We start from the raw sequence: 17,619 nt of genomic DNA, 5'->3' as shown, positions 1-17,619 counted from the left end.
CATGCACCCTGCCCACCATTATGATATAAGGCTGTGTTAAACTAAAACTAAGCATAAAATAGACTAATCAAAAACAGTGGTTTTCATAGTCATATTAAAACAACATGTTAGACAAAATATGTCCGGTTTGTCTGTAGTATGAAAATGGGGAGTACACCTCTTACAAATACAGCACTTCTTTTCCTTTGTGTTTGATGTCTGGTCATGCACATTATGCAACTATCATTATTTAATGGGTCTTAAATGGGTTGATGAAACATTTACTGTCCTGGAGAGACAAATATAATAATAATATACTCAGTGTTTATCTCCAGGCAGGCAGAACATTCACCTCAGCTAGGCTCTGGTTTCACTGAAATCTAGAGACGCTGACCAATGGCCAATGGGTGCATCTTAGAGTCTTGGAAAACATTCAAGACATGTCCCTGTGCCAGGGTTCACATTTCTGCTGTGTTACATGGAAACCTTTATAAACATATTAATACCATATTTCTGGAGACAAAAACATACCAGACAGCTAACATTCCCGTTGTTCTGCTGCTTTTGTGTAAATAGGTTTTCCCGCTGGCCATTTTCTAGTACACATCCCCTGATTTGCTCTCTAATGTGCGAAACACCTGTAAACCCCCACATTCTGAAATCAAATAGACATTTCGTGAAACAGTCAAAAAGCCAGAGAAAATGTAAATGCTAAACGTGAGCTGTAGGATCCTAGCATTGCCATGACAATCAGTTGGTGTGGAAGCTGCAAGTGCTGACTGGGCTGTTCAAGCCTGCTCCCTACCTTTGGCTTTTGTTTTCAAAGGACACTGACTGTAATTTAATCCTGACGTTTCTGACCTTTCCCAAGAGAAATTCTGCACTGTGAATATGCTAATGGGAATGGGACAAGATAAGATATTTAATGATAATACAGATTTAAACATAACTGGGACTGCCGAAATATTAAACTACTTAAACATTGAATTGTCCAAGACTCTGAGCAAAAATTATGATTAATCTTAATTAAGATGAATACTCCATAATAATCATTTATGATTCACAAAAAAACAAGGTGTTATGGTAAAAATATTTTTAATTTATCAGTAGCTTTTTAGGTCATTGCTTTAAAAGCATCCTGGTCAAACCAAGATTGGTTAAAGGGTTTTTCCTATCTAAAGCTAGTTGTACCAGAAGTTGGGGTAAGCCTGCCCCTTTAACGAGGCTCACCAAACTGGAGCTTCTTTACCGCTGCTCCGTGCTGCTCCTGGGAGCAGATGGCGTGGGAGGAGCGGCTGCTGTACCAGCTGCCCTCCCTCATGCTGCCTCCCCCCCTCTGTTTCCCTTGCATGCAGAAACTACTCTACCTGCAGAACTTCAACACCTTGATGGCGGTGGTGGGGGGGCTCAGCCACAGCTCCATCTCGCGCCTCAAGGAGACGCTCCTGCACCTGGCGCCCGAGGTCACAAAGGTCCATCTCTTCCTTTGCTTCAGCTTCATTCTCTCTGCATTCAGCTCCATTTCTCCATACTCTTCATACTCTCCATACTCCACATACACTCCACACTCTTCATTCAGCCACAGTTCACTGTCCCTCCCAGTTGCTAGATTTTGTTTACTCTTATCCTACTTTAAAATTAATGATAAATTAGTTTCAATTCATGTTTGCTTAAGTTCGCTTTTAGCTTCTCATTTTGTGTGTATTTCTGTAATACCACCACGTGCGTCCAATTCAGATCTGGAACGAGATGACAGAGCTGGTCTCCTCCAATGGCAACTATAGCGCCTACCGCAAGGCCTTCACTGACTGTGAGTGCTTCAAGATCCCGATCCTGGGAGTGCACCTGAAGGACCTGATCGCCGTCCATGTGGTCTTCCCTGACTGGGTGGATGACGGCAAGGTGAACATTGTGAAGATGCAGCAGCTCTACTTGACCTTCAATGAGCTGGTGTCCCTGCAGAAAATGGCATCACAGGTGGAGCCCAACATGGACCTTATCTACCTGCTGGCAGTGAGTGTTACACCCATTACAAGTCCTGTGACCTTGTGAACCATATGACTTTGTGCTCCATTCAGCAACATTGGAACAATGTTCAGTATCATTTTCTGTATCAATAATCTGGTTTGAAAAAGAATTTGAGTTCTGAAGGGCAGTGTGTTTCATTTTCAGTCCCCACTGAAATGTTTATTTTACAACCAAAGCATTACTTCTACCATGTTTCTGAAATAGGCCAGTGAGAATGTCCCCCATGTTCTCCCTTTCTAATAAAAAAATTTATGTTCCACTCCACCCACTGTGCAGTTGAGAGATTAGTCAATGGGCAGAGCCAAACAAAAGCTGGTGCGTTAATGACTGTCATGATTTCAGCACCTCTGATCTTTTCAGCTCTCTCTAGATTTGTATTACACAGAAGATGAGATTTATGAGCTCTCATTACTGAGGGAACCCCGGAACCCAAAGTCTCTGGTAAGTCAGCATGAAAAACATAGACTGCAACCTTTAATGTACTGACTGCAGTGTATTTTTTAAAATGAACATTGTTTGTGGTGAAGAGAATTCAGTGTACTGAAAAAAAGTGTTTAACTCCAAAGAGAGCTGTGTTTATGAAAAGACATCAATCTTATTTTAAGGTTTTTTTTTTGGATGTGAGGCAGCTCTTGGAAGCTAACTGTTCTGAGCTCAGTAAGATAAACATGCTATTTGTACTATTACAGTGCTTCTGCTATTTCTTACAGCCCACCTCTCCCACCACGCCCAATAAGCCGATGGCCCCGCTGGACTGGGCCTCAGGGGTGCACACAAAACCCAACCCTTCCGTCGTGAACAAGCACATCAGGAAAGTGGTGGATGTATGTGCTCATATCTCTTCATCACACCTTCAGTCTGTCCTGTCTCCTGTCTATTCATCATTCACTTCCATTCACTTACCACACTCTGTCCTGTCTGTGTTCATCCATTCACTTACCACACTCTGTCCTGTCTGTGTTCATCCATTCACTTACCACACTCTGTCCTGTCTGTGTTCATCCATTCACTTACCACACTCTGTCCTGTCTGTGTTCATCCATTCAATTCCCACATTCTGTCTTGCATATGTTCATCCATTCATTCATGATCCTCATGTTTTTTCCAGTTAATTTTTACAGCCTTAACAATGTAAACTGTTAGTTTGTTATGCAATAGTGTCAATCTGATTGCATCTGTCAATCCATGGTACCTGGTGTATTCTTATATGCATCAGGAATATGTTGTCAGCTTTATTACTGTAATTCTGTTTATGTTGATGCTTTCTTGGGCAGTCTGTGTTCAGGAATTATGACCATGACCATGACGGCTACATCTCTCAGGAGGACTTTGAAAGCATCACTGCAAACTTCCCCTTCCTGGACTCCTTCTGTGTCCTGGACAAGGACCAGTGAGTGGTTACACACACACTCACACACACAAACACACACACATGTAGGTTTGTAATTATATCTTTGTGGGAATTCTCCATTAATTTCTATGGGTAAAACTCTAATCCCAACATGACAACCTTAACCCCTATCCAGCCCTAACCTTAACCATAAGTAACAAAATACGAGACATATGGCATTTTTACTTTATTGACTGCATTCACAGATCTCTGTGGGGACCTGGAAAATGGTCAAAATAACAGGTTTTTATTACATTGTAGGGAACATTTGGTCCCCACAATGTAATATAAACAGAATCCACACACACGTGCACGCACACACACACAAAGCAGGTTTTCTTCAAGCCAGTGAGTGGGTTGTCCACCATAATTGGAGCTGATCGATATACTTTATAATGAAATAAGGTATTTCACCCAGATTACAATTAAGTTAGAATTTAGTTATTGATTGTCGATACACCACAGCACACAGTGCACAACAACAAAATGTGTTCTCCGCTTTTAACCCATATGTGACAATGTGACACAGCAGGGGGCAGCTAATTCAGTGCCCAGGGAGCAGTGCTTGGGGGCAGTACCTTGCTCAGGGTACCTCAGTGGTGCCTTGCTGGACAGGGATTCGAACCTGCAAACTTTCAATTACAAGTGCACTTCCCTAAGCATGACATCGGATGCGGTCTTTCTACAGTTCTACAGATTTGGTGGTTGTATGTTTGCATTTGTCCAGAATGGAGTGTATAAAAAAGCAATAGGATGATGAATCTTTACAGGTAGTGGTCTGAATGTTGGAGCTCTTGCTTTGGCCCTGACTAGAGTTATAGAGTGCCAGACCAGGCTGGGCTAGGATGGCAGGGGAGGGGGCGGCAAAGTCGTCTCCTAGAGATTGTGAGCTATGGACTTATCAGAACCAATGTGTCTGCTTGAGCAGGTTTGATCTTTGTACCAAAGAGAGCCAGTGCCGTGAACACAAGCACAGGTGTACTGAAAGCTGCTCTGGAATCTTTTTTGACACAAGTCTAAAGGAAAACATTGTTTTTTTCCAAATATGGATTGTGTGTATATATGTATATTTAAATTAATTTCTTTAGCAGAAGCTTCTGTCCAAACCGACGCACAAATGAGGAGAGCTTGGCATCAGGGAGTGAGGTCAGCTAGCGTCACCTATAGTGCAGTTAGGGCATTTTTCAAGTGCCCAGCAGTGATAAATGTGCTGGGTGTAGGATCTGAACCTACAACCTTCTGGATATGAACAGAGATTCCTAAACTGTGGGCTGCTGGGCTACTCACCACAGTGTATGTGCCCTAAGATGGACTGGCACCCTGACCTGATTGTACCCCAGCCTTGTGCCATATGTTGCATAGGATAGGCTCCGGGATAAATGACTGGAAGATTGACTTGTCAACCTTTATACCAATATTAAGATGAAAGGTTTCATGGATAAGTGCATTTCAGAGAGTTGCTATAATTGATATCTTTGACCAGTTTTTACAAACTGGATTTTTACAGAAGAGTACAGATACTAGGCTGTATTGCATGTGAGGTCTAGTGATAAATAAGTCAATAGGTTCATATTAGGACAAACAGAGCAGAATGACACTGTGAGGGGTGAGTCTGGAAAAAGAAAGTGTTTTCCCCCAAATATGAAGCTTTTCTGATGGTTCGAATACATGGTTAATTGCAGGGCCAGCAGAAGGTACGGCATAACATAAAGGACAAACAGAGCAGTACTGCCTGACTGTATTCCAATGGCATCTCTGTGCAGTGGGGTATTACAATTGCATTCCAGCTGCCTGAGAGGATGCATGTCTATGTCTGGGAACTTTGGAGATTTCAGGGGGTTTTAATACAGTAGTCAATTAACCTTAAATTGCATATCTTTCCAGTGGAATGGTAGCCATGTCCCCCAACCAAGTTCTTGTGCCAGTATTTTCCTACAGCATATTTGTGTGACTCCCCCCATACAAACACATATATGTTCTGTTGTACATTTATGCTGCAAAAAAGTTCTATCGTGTTAGAAAAAAGTGATGAAGGTGATACTCCATCTATTTAGCCATATGGGTGTGTTCATGCATGTGACAGCTGAGTGTGGTATTCAGCTTAGTCACGCCCACTGCCGTTACCAGGACTGTGCATATTCACTGGTCTCACGATTCAATTACAGTTTTCATGTAATGATTCGATTCGATTCCAAGATGCATTTCGATGCATTGCATTGTCAAATTTCTATATTAACGCACATTGCTATTTTTCATCATTGACTATGAACTCCCTTTTAATTATTTAAACATTTCTTTACAAATGTACTTTTCAGCAGTGTACTTCTTCCATAAAATAATTACTTTAATGGTTAAAATAAATGTTTTAAGATTAAATTAAATTGTAAACCAAAATAATTGGAAAATGATCATCCTCACAAAACAAACCTTAAATCCTTCTGTAGTGCAGTGCATTACATGTATGTTGTAACTAATTGCTTATGTTGAACTCCTTTTTTGCTTTATAAATGCCCCAATATTTATTACAAAGAAATAATACCGTGCTGTTCTAGTATATTATACAAAATATTTTATTTCCTGTCATGCCATCATGATCCTGTTTTATGTTGTTCCAAACAGATCGCAATTTAAAGGAGCAGTTCTTGAAAGAGATGTGTTTTAGAGGGGATTTAGTGCCATTGATCCATCCAGGTTGTTCTGCTGGGAGATGCCTAGTTTTGGAGATATAATCCACAGACTTTGTAGTGAGCAGTTTAATGTAGGAACTATTACCTTCTACAGAACTCCAAACACCAATCATATCACTGCGCAGAAGATATGACCATGAGCAACCCAGTGATTGGTAGTGGAATTCCACAGGGAAAAGTTTAAGTACCATAAAAAAGTACCTGGTGCAGTGGAAAAGCACTTTATAGACAGTGAAGGTAGCTACGAGGAAGTTCTTTTGAATTATAGAACTTTTATTTTCCAGCCACAGCTGGAAAATTAACAAGCAATGTTACATGGCTATAATCAATTATGTTCTGTCACTGCATCGGTGCAGAATGGTCCACATCCGCACCCTTACCCATTACCCTGAAATCTGGCATTCAGTGTTGGGTATATCAGTAATAATAAGAATAATAATAATAATTATTATTATTATTATTATTAATAATAATAATAAATAGTATTAAACTAGTAAATAAAGTCCCAGATCCTCCCCTCATTCCTTTCTTCGCCTCTCCATGTCACCAGGGACGGACTTATCAGCAAGGATGAAATGATGGCCTACTTCCTCAGAGCGAACTCCCAGCTGCAGTCGAAAATGGGCCCTTTGTTTATCCACAACTTTCAGGAGATGACATACCTGAAGCCTACCTTCTGCGAGCACTGTGCCGGCTTTGTGAGTCTCTGCAAGCCTCCCTCGCAAGCACACCATGGCCACCCTGCCTTTCATGTATTTACCTCCCTTTTTCCCACAATCTGCTTGTCCTCTCATCCACTGACATTCTCTTGCCCCCCCCTCACTTCTCTCCCACAGTTATGGGGCATCATCAAGCAGGGATATAAGTGTAAAGGTGAGTGCCATCCACCTGGTGCTGGGATCTCAGCTTCGCCTGCCTGCTGGGCCCTGCTTCTCAGTCTGCTGTGGTCTGTGCGGTCCATGTGGTTTTTACCTAACTACATTAACACCCCTTTGCTAGGGCCTCACTCACCATTGCTGCCTGCGGCCCATGTGATGCTTGGCTATGAGTCCCAGGTCTATCATTAGCCTTATGCTAGCTGACTCCACATAGCCTAACCGACAGCCTGTTCCCCTCTTCTGTTTATGATTACAGATGGCTGCCCCATATTTCATCCTGCTGTGCTACACTGTGCTGCATTACACAGCTTTTGTGCTCTTTTTCAGATTGTGGAGTGAACTGTCACAAGCAGTGCCGAGAGCTGCTGGTCCTAGCCTGCAGGAAGCTTCCGCATGCCTCCTCCCTGGTTAGCGTGGCACCCAGCACCGCCGTTCACAGCTCACTGCCCAGCAGCCCCACCCTGCCCGCATGTGCAGGTCTGTACTGCCGCACATAGCTTTGGGCTCATGCATGCAGGTCCATACTGCCACACATAGCTTCAGGCCCACAGGTGCAAGTCAGTACTGCTGCAGGTAGCTTCGGGCCCATACATGCAGGTCAGTCTTGGCGCACATGGTTTCCAGCGCACGCAAGTCAGTACTGCCCATGTGTAGTTTGGTGCTGCTACATATAGCTTCTGGCCTGCATGCACAGGTAACTATGATTACACGTAGCTTCGGGACCACACAAGCAGGTCAGTACTGCTGCATGTAGCTTCCTGAAGATGCGTGCAAATCAATACTGCCACACGTAGCTTCCGGCCCATGCACGCAGGTTTTATTGCTGAACATAGCTTCAGAACCATGTGAACAGGTCAGTACTGCATCAGTTTTCGGACCACGCAAGCAAGTCGATACTGCAGCATTTAATTTCCAGGTCGTTCAAGCAAGTCAATACTGCTGCACATATGTTCCAACTGGCAGGCTTAGGTCGGTAGCTTCTAGGCCTCATGCATAGGTTAGTACTGACGCACATAACTTCTGACTTACAGACACAGGTCGGTACAGCCTAAAGTAGCTGACCTCTGTCTTCTTGCAGATGAAGACGAAGTGTTTGAGTTCCCCAAAGTGGCACCAGGAAGCCCTACCCTGGAGGCCCAGTCCATCACTTTGATGACTGGCTCTGCCCAGAAGATCTCAGTACGGCTGCAACGGGCTACCACCAGCCAGGCCACACAGACGGAACCCCTGTGGTCCGAGCATGCCTGGGCTCCTGTCGATGGGGGTTCACACACATTTCCCAAGATGAGGTACCGACTGCACAGCAAGAATTCCAAGGAAAAGGGCTTTGCCCGCTGGGAAAATGAGGCCCCGAGACGATCCCGAGACTGCCAGGACTCCCAGGAACAGATGGAGAAGCCTGGGGAGCCATTGAACCAGGGGGTGTGCCCTGAGGTATACCTACTGCCTGTCTGCTTCCTATCAGTGTGCCCCTGTGGAGTTTGATTACTGTCTATGTTTATAAATCTTATTAGTTTGTCTTTTCATTACTTGTTTGTTGGAAATACAAAGATTGTATGTGCACATTATGTTTTATAGTGGAAGTTCACACTGTTTCGTAATATGACCTACTAAAAATAAAAACAAAAGCTTGTGGGAAAAACAGGCAGAAACCTGTAATGGAGAATAAGACAAAATGTGCAATGGGTACATTGTGACAAAAAACATGTTTAGTATGAAAACCATGGAGATGACATCAATAAATAGCCCCGACCCACCGACCTAGTCAGCCTCATTCTCTCATCTCTCATTTCACACTCAAGGCCAGTCGCAGGGATGCTTTTCCATTTTATTAGTATGGCTTCACTTTCTGGCATGGGTCCAGGAGCCGGACATTATAACAAAAGGCCATTATACTTTGGGGCACCCCTCTTTCTTTCCCAGAAAGGTGATCTTGGTCAGGGGTGGCCAACCCTGATCCTAGCGTGCCGATATGCAGCAGGTTTTCTATCCTACCTGGTCTCTGATGAACCACACCTGATCTCAGGCAGATTGTAATGCATCAGGTAGGATACAAAACCTGCTGAATACTGGCACTCCCGGATCAGGGTTGCTGGCCCAGGATCTAGATCAAGGACATATAGGAAGCACTGGATAGGAAGCACTGGACATCGGTAACTCACACAATGATCTGGACTTTACTGTTTTCATACCACCGGAGCTTCATCGTCACCACCGCCACCCCCACTCCCGGGTATACCCCGAGGCGTCGAGTCCTGGCGAGCCGGCTGACCCCAGGAGAGCGCTTCGGAGACGGCGACGCAAGCGAGGCAAGAGGGGGGGGCTACATGCTAGGCTAAAGGCTCGGGCTAGCCGACCACCGCTACCCAGCCTCTTACTGGCCAACGTGCGGTCCCTGGAAAACAAACTGGACGAACTACGAGCCAGGATCACAACGCAACGGGAAATAAGAGAATGTTGCGCTCTTATTTTCACTGAGACCTGGCTTTCAGACAAAGTTCCGGAATGCGCCGTTCAGCTACAAACACACTCAGTACACCGGGGAGATCGCACTGCAGCCTCCGGTAAGGCTATTGGGGGAGGTGTGTGTGCATTTATTAACAACTCGTGGTGTGTAGATGTACAGACTGTCCACAAGTACTGTTCGCCAGACTTGGAGCTTTTAATGCTGAAATGCCGCCCCTATTATCTGCCACGGGAGCTCTCGGCTGTGTTTTTGGGCATTGTTTACATCCAGCCGCGAGCTAACTGCACAGCGGCACTCGGCAAACTCCACGACGTCATCAGCTCATTAGAGTCAACTCATTTAGACGCTGCTTTTATCGTCGCTGGTGACTTTAATAAGTGCAACTTACGGACTGTACTTCCAAAATACTACCAACATGTGGACATTCCCACACGGGACAAGAACACCTTAGACCACGTCTACAGTAACATACGCGGTTCATACAGGGCTGTACAGCGCCCCCCCTTTGGACAGTCAGACCACATCTCTCTGTTTATGTACCCAGCTTACAGACAGAAGCTGAAACAATCAAACCCTGTCATCAAACCTGTTACACGCTGGAGCTCAGAGACTGAGAGCATCCTGCAGGACTGTTTTGCCCAGACAGACTGGGATGTGTTTGAAACTGCAGCCACTATGGAGGACTGTTCTATTAACATACAGGACTATGCTGAGTGCGTGACTGGGTACATCAGCTTTTGTGTTGACAATATCGTGCCCACCACACAAGTGAGGAAGTTCCCCAATCAGAAGCCCTGGATTAACAGTCAGGTACGACATATGCTGCGCGCTCGCTCTCTTGCATTCAGATCAGGCAATGAGATGGAGTACAAAGCTGCGAAGTACAGACTGCGGAAAGCAATCACAGAGGCTAAGAGGCGGTACAGAGAGAAGCTGGATGGCTTCTACTCTTCTGCTGACCCCGGGAGGATGTGGCAAGGCCTGCAGCACATCACAGAGTATAAGGCCACTACCAGCACCATCAGTTCTGCAGGCAGCCTGCTGGATGACCTCAATGTGTTCTATACTCGTTTTGAGACCTCCCAGACCTCCAAGAACTGCCAGACTTCTCAGACTCTTCGGAACCAGACCTCCCAGAACCTCCAGATCACCCAATCCTCCCCCCCAGTACTTACAACAGACCAAGTATGCAGAGCCCTGAGGAGAATCAACCCCCGCAAAGCAACAGGACCAGACAACATTCCTGGACGGGCCCTTAAAGCATGTGTTAATGAGCTGGCTGATGTTCTCACCTCCATTTTTAATCTTTCCCTCAGCCAGAGCACCGTTCCCACATGCTTCAAGACAACAACCATTGTCCCCCTCCCCAAGAAAAGCCCAGCCACTTGCCTAAATGACTATAGACCAGTTGCACTCACTCCTATCATTGCAAAATGTTTTGAGAGAGTGGTGCTGGCCTACATCCAGAGCAACATCCCAGACACTCTGGACCCTCTGCAGTATGCCTACCAGCCTAATAGGTCCATATCAGACGCTATTGCTGCTGTCCTTCATTACTTCCTCTCCCACCTGGAAAACAAAGACTCCTACATTAGGGTACTTTTTGTTGATTACAGCTCTGCCTTTAACACAGTCATACCCCACAAACTCACCCACAAACTGACCACGCTCGGCCTGCACCCCACCCTCTGTGACTGGCTACAGGACTTTTTGACTGGCAGACCTCAATCTGTCAGGATTGGCAACAGGACTTCAGCCAGCATTATTACAAACACTGGCGTCCCGCAGGGCTGTGTCCTCAGCCCCATCCTCTACACCCTGTTCACCCACGACTGTGTCGCCACCAGTAAGGACAACATCATCCTGAAGTTCGCGGATGACACTGCAGTGATCGGTCGCATCACTGGAGGGGACGAAACGGCTTACAGGAGAGAGGTGGCCGGCCTGGTATCATGGTGTGAGGACAATAACCTCACCCTCAACACTGACAAGACAAAGGAGATGATAGTGGACATGGGGAAGACGAGGAGCCCCCGCCTGCCACTGTTTATCCGGGAGCTTGAAGTGGAGAGGGTGAGCAGCTTTAAATACCTGGGCATCTACATCTGTGAGGACCTCACCTGGACACTGAACACCACACAGCTGGTCAAGAAAGCTCAACAGCGGCTGTATTTCCTGAGGAGGCTGAGGAAGTTTGGCATGTCACGCAAGATCCTCAGCAATTTCTACAGCTGCATTGTGGAGAGCACACTGACCAGCTGTATCACCGCATGGTATGGCAGCACAACTGCTATGGACCGCAAACGCCTGCAGAGAGTGATAACAACTGCGGAGAAGATCATTAGGACTCCACTACCCTCTTTGCAGAGCATTTACCATCGCAGAGCACTGAGGAGAGCTGCCTCCATCCTCAAAGACCCGACACACCCCCAACATGGACTGTTCACACTCCTGCCCTCGGGACGAAGGTTCAGAAGTGTGAAATCTAGAACATCCCGGCTAAACAACTCTTTCTTCCCTACTACAATCAGACTCCTAAATAGACGACCTACCTCATTTACATAACAGATCACTTTGCATATCATGACCTACCTCATTTGCACAACAGGTCACTTTGCACTTTAAGCTCTTTTTGCACTATTTTTTCTCAAGTATGCTCTTTGTACTTGTAATTTAATTTAACCTGGCATTTGTGAGTGGGCAGCAAAGTAAGAATTTCATTGTACTGAGAAATACTACTTTTTCTGTACATATGATAATAAACGCTTTGAATCTATGGACAAATCAAGGAAGTACAAGAACAATTTAGACATTAATGTTTGCAACATTCAAGAAGACCAAGTATTTGGCAGAAAGACTAAATGTCAAGGTGCTTCTTTTCATAAAGTCATGAAATAGGTGATAATGATTAAAATGTTGTTCAGTAAAAGCCACGAGTATTATTGATAATAAATTTACAATATGTTTGCTTTGATTGTGTGTATGAGAAGGAGACAGAGCATGTGCTCTGGAATGGACTGGCATGCTATCCAGGGTGTCTCCTGCGTCATGTTCTGTGCTTTCTGGAATAGATTCAAGGCTCACCATTTCTGAGTCATGTGCACCAGTCACCTGGACAATCCAGGAAAGTTGGACGCTCAGTAAATCAGGGAATATGATTCATGTGTTATTGTCATATTGACTGCAGTAATAGCAATAACCCTGGTGCTGCAGGTAATGTGTCAACATTTGTTAAGCAATTTGAACAGTGTCCATAAACCATTACCACTGAAATTACCCCATCATCGTAAACTGGCAATTCTCAGTAGTTCAGATTTATATAAGTGCATTGGACCTCCACACCCTCTTGGTTAAAAAGGTAGGTGAACCTGGACCAGAATAGTAATCAGACCAGTTCTTTGAGTTCTGAGCAGTGAACAGTCCCATGTTTGCATCTCTGTTGTGTCTCTAGGACAGCTGACTTGGTGCCCCCGTGGTCCACCCCCCAATCCCCCGGCCAAGGAAGCTGCCTTCATTGGAGGAGGTGCTGGTCTGCTTGAGGCCCCCTGTCCAGTAAGTCGGGATAGGCCAGAGTCACGTGAGTGGCGAGGGGCCTTATGGACTGCATAGACTTTGTTAGAAAAAGATGCTGGTAGCCATTATTTTGGTGTCCAAATGTAGATGGTTTTTCTTTTTCAGGAACCAATCTTGGTTCCCCAGAGACAATGTGGTGTGTGTATGGTGCTCCCAAGCATCCACACCAAGGATCACACAGGCTCAGTGTGTGGACATGGGTCTGTGTGTATGTGCAGGTAAAGACCCCCATCCCCGAATGGAACTGGTGAATATAACTCGTGGAAAGTGTGGATTTATAAGATATGGTGAAATGAGAGAAAGTCAGAAAGATGGAGAATTGTGGGTAAAAGAATCAAGCAGGTACAATGAGGCTGATACGAAAGTGAGATGGAGGCAGAAAGCAGTAGATACTAAAAAAAATCACTACACTTACAGTATATATGTTGAGCTGTGTTCATATATGTTCCATATATCCATCTGGAACACAACAAAGAGGCACTTCCTCTCCTGTGTAACATGAAATTCCAAGCAATTCCTATTCTGGTTCATAACTGTCAATGTACTGTAATTCCATCCATCCATTTCATGTAACTGTTTATCCTATTCAGGGTCGTGGGGGTCCCAGGTATATCCCTGAGGCTTATGGGCACAAGGCAGGGAACAACTCAGGATTGGGTGCCAACCCATCGCAGGGCACACTCACACACCATTCAGTCACACATGCACACCTAGGGACAATTTGGTATTCCCAGTTAACCTCAGCAAGTTTTTGGACTATGGGGGGAAAACGGAGTACCCAGAGGAAACCCCCCAATGACATGGGGAGAACATGCAAACTACACACACATGGAGCCATGGTGGAGACTCAAACCCTGGTTGTAAATGTAATTATAATTACCTTTATTTGGAATATTGTTTTAATAAGATTTAAGATTGAAAATGTGGGGGGCCTGGGTGTAAATTAGTTAGGAGTAGATTGGAAGCTCAATCCTGCTTTTGGCTTTGTTTGGTGTTAACAGCAGAAAGAAAGAAAAGATGAAGATATTTACTGGTATTTGAGCTGGAAATTATAAAGCTAATATATAAGAATGTGGTGCAGTGTAGGTTTGAATAGATAATTTACTGACTAGGTATATACCTGGGGGTTGACACTCACCCAGAGGTGACCTTCAACTTCTAACATCAATTGTAAGGTCAGTCTCGCCACCTAATAGCAAGAGCTAGCCTTCACAGCAGCCTTGACAAATGGAGCGACTTCCAGCTGGTCAGAATGATGTCAGCTGGGAGGCCAGGAACTGGAGCTCTTGCCTGACGGACAGAACAATCCATCCCTCGCCAAGGAGACCAAGATTAAGCAATGGACTGTGGCAACCTGAGATAGGGTCACGGGAGGCTGACATTGAGGACCTGAGGCAGCACCTTGGGAGCCTGGTAACAAACCTGGATCAGGGGCACAAGCCAAGGAACCACCCTCCATCTGAACTCTTTAGGTGATGCTGGTCATCTCTGTGACACTTACAGTATAGTTCTGACTTATGACAGAGTGGCAAAGGCGGCTGGGGTTGGGCTGGAGGGCACAGGCAGTGTCACCTTGTGAGTCTTGGATGTCCAGTCTTCCTGCGTTCCTCCGAGGGGTGTATCACAGCTGCAGGGTGAAACTTTGTCAGTAATGCATATGATGGGGAAAACACGTGTTAACTTGTCTTGATAACGTTTGAGGAACGTCCATTTATGTCTTTGTTTTTTTGTAAAAAGCATGTTCATTGATTTTACCATTCATGCTATTATTATTATTATTGTTATTATTATTATTATTATTATTATTATTGTTATTATAGCTGGTTTACTTGAAAAACAGTGGAATCTCGGTATGTAATCACATATTTTGGTCGTGTGAAGTTATTTCTTAAGAGCCCATTCTGTACTGTGTTCTGTGTTTTCTGCTCCCACCTGCTATAAGCAGACGGTGCTTTCGATGGCTGTGTCGCCTTCATGCTCCCAGCCCGTCCAGGGACTCAGGCCTCTCGGGAGCGATTGGCTGTAAAGTATTTCATTCCCCAACAGACTAGAGTCAGTCAGCACAGATAGCACACAGATGCCATGCTTGCGGTCAGTCTGCACTGCAGTTATGTAGCCAGTCATGTCCTTGACCTGATTTGATCTTATCATTGATCCAACTGTAAACATGAAGCTGTGGGTGACAATAACATGCATCACTGTGGCTCCCCTCCTGAGCAAGCCCTGCTCCAAGAGAAAGTACATCTGACGTAGATATACACACACAGATAGGCAGGCACACAGGACACCTCCCAGCACTACTTCTCTAGTATCACTCTTGCTTTTTTATGGCTGGTCCTTGTATTTAAGAAAGGAATATCTATATTTTTTTAGAAAAATGTTGAAAATACATGGCATGAAAGGTAGAAGTGTCTTTTTAAGTGTCCCGGTATTTATTAATGACATACTGAAATACATGCACCTTTAGTCTTACACAGAATGACTTCTGCTTTAGTTGACGGCCACATTTGTCCTCCACGGGACACCGTACTGTCTGAAGGGTAAATTATTAAGTGCTGGTGCCAGTGTATTTTATATCTTTATCGTTGTTTTCCATACACACTGCCAAATAAAAAAAAATCTATTGCAACCCTTGAGTTGGTGCTAATATATATATATTTTGCCAGGAGTTAGAACTTATCAAAACCAGATGCGCCCCCCCCCCCGGCATCTGAGGTAAAGGCTGGTACATCCTCATGAGGCATTTCATTGTTTGTGGTGAATGAACTGGTCAGTTCAGTGAAATGTTCTGCTACAGACGTGTCTTTAATTTTTCTTTCTTTTCGTTGCGCCGTTAACGATCGTAGCTCGTTAGAACATGTTGCTTCAGTATCTCCTAAATAAGGAACCAACAGCCAGGATCCGTTCGCGCATGGTAGTGTATTTAATTTACAAGTTCTCAAGTTGCCAACTACTTTCAATGTCTCTGTCTAGTGCTGTAGTTCCCGCTTGTTTTAAAAAATCCACCAGTCCCATGCATTTCCAAAAACATCCAACTATAGAGCCCGGCCGATATGAGCTAATTGCAGGTAAATCAGTATCGGTGGGTCTGTCGACTTGTGGATCTTTACCGCTCCAATGGCGAAACTAATACCCAGGCCGAGATCACGAAAGTTATTTTTCTATCCATTTTCGCTGCCTACTGGGCACGCCGCAGAAGTAGTCTAATTTGTCTGCGAAAAAGGTTGGGGGCCTGTAATACGAAGCGGGGTTACTGGCTTATCGGGGTAACTTGTCGGATTTATGGTAGTCTGGGCAAAATGTAAGTGAACGAATATGAAGTCCATTTAAACTATGGTACCTTAAATCCGACAAGTTACCCCGATAAGCCAGTAACCCCGCTTCGTAGTACAGGCCACTGGTTTGCCAACTTTGGTTAGCTGGCTGGAGTAAGACTTTCAATTCGAGACAAGTATGCACACACATGCACACGCATTTGCATGCATGTAAGAGTTTTATTATCTTGTAAATAGTATGTAGATTTTGCAAAATACCCCCAACGCTTTTATTGTAACTAATTTTAGGTTTATAGTGGAATAATATAGATTTGCCGTAAGATATCTTACGTGAGCGTGAGAGTGAAAGCGTGTTACGCCAAATGCGTGAGTTGGCAACCCTGAGTAAATGTCGCCATCATAATAGTAGTAACTCTATAATCTAGTACTTGATGAAGTTGTCGTGTGACCATACGGATACAACTTCATCTGTCAAACAACGCAAGGATATGTTGGCAAAGCGCAGTCTGGGTTTGTCATTGTGTCTGGTTTTATTCAAATCCAAATATGGCCTTAATACTTCAAAATGAACATCCAATAAACGCTACAGGTTGAGAACCTCATGTAATGACAGGCTTTCATTCACAAATCACTGATCAAGAGAAGGCACAGAAATCAAGACTAAGTCAGAGTAATCCTACATAAATATGGAATCGAATGCTGTGGTCAAACGATACCAGTGTGGCACTACACAGGGAATCATGCAGAATCAGGATGAAGCCTGGTCATCCTGGTATTAAATCCTGAATGTCAATCTGCGTCCACAGTGTATGTACTCGAAACACTTCGTACTGTTTTCCATTCGCTGGACACGTTCTGAATAGTATTTGCATTAATACTGAATGGGAGACATCATTTTTAAATCCAGCTGAGGTGTCGCGGCGGTTAGTAAGAGTTGAAGTGCATTATTAAATGGTAATACGAATACAGTGGAGGTCTTGATGTTTTATATGCTGCATCTTCAAAGATTTCCACCGAAGCATGAGCTCTACTCGACTTTTTATTTATGATTTTACTATACACAAACCGTTTACTACTTCACGTAAACCTCGTTTTATTCTATGAACAATCTTTATGTAGAATCTCACTCTCACCATTTTGGCAACGGGCTTCGGGGCTTATCGCTGCGCACGCCTAAATTTTATGCACTTGAAATCCTAAAAATACTGATCTCTTTTTAAAACTAATACGTTGATCAAATTATAATTATTATATATGTTAAAATGATTTAAATTATATCGCATCCTTTGCATACATTTACACTATTTCTTATAAGTATATTCGCTCAGGCATATTATAAGCC

The 17,619-nt window shown here is 44.3% G+C and overlaps 1 protein-coding gene across 7 annotated transcripts in view; it reads left to right on the top strand.

Annotated features, from left to right (window-relative positions):
• Positions 1-15,631, top strand: part of rasgrp3 (RAS guanyl releasing protein 3 (calcium and DAG-regulated)) — a 28,569-nt gene extending 12,938 nt beyond the window's left edge. For 5 of the 7 annotated variants that reach the window (XM_072709824.1, XM_072709826.1, XM_072709822.1 and 2 more), the window contains 10 exons: positions 1,335-1,451; positions 1,717-1,992; positions 2,368-2,448; positions 2,718-2,831; positions 3,282-3,397; positions 6,635-6,782; positions 6,921-6,957; positions 7,290-7,439; positions 8,041-8,396; positions 12,881-15,631. In XM_072709824.1, the coding sequence (XP_072565925.1) occupies positions 1,335-1,451; positions 1,717-1,992; positions 2,368-2,448; positions 2,718-2,831; positions 3,282-3,397; positions 6,635-6,782; positions 6,921-6,957; positions 7,290-7,439; positions 8,041-8,396; positions 12,881-12,889 (1,404 nt within the window). In that variant the 3' untranslated portion in view covers positions 12,890-15,631. Of the gene's footprint in view, positions 1-1,334; positions 1,452-1,716; positions 1,993-2,367; positions 2,449-2,717; positions 2,832-3,281; positions 3,398-6,634; positions 6,783-6,920; positions 6,958-7,289; positions 7,440-8,040; positions 8,397-12,880 lie in introns of those variants that run through there. The other 2 variants (XR_002839443.2, XM_023821552.2) reach the window with 2 other exon arrangements.
• The last annotated feature ends 1,988 nt before the right edge of the window (positions 15,632-17,619 follow it).

The sequence above is a fragment of the Paramormyrops kingsleyae genome, chromosome 3 (genome assembly GCF_048594095.1).
Source record: "Paramormyrops kingsleyae isolate MSU_618 chromosome 3, PKINGS_0.4, whole genome shotgun sequence".
In the NCBI taxonomy this organism is placed as follows: Eukaryota; Metazoa; Chordata; class Actinopteri; order Osteoglossiformes; family Mormyridae; genus Paramormyrops; species Paramormyrops kingsleyae.
The sequence above is the reverse complement of the archived record's forward strand: the minus strand, read 5'-3'. Positions and strand labels throughout refer to the sequence as shown.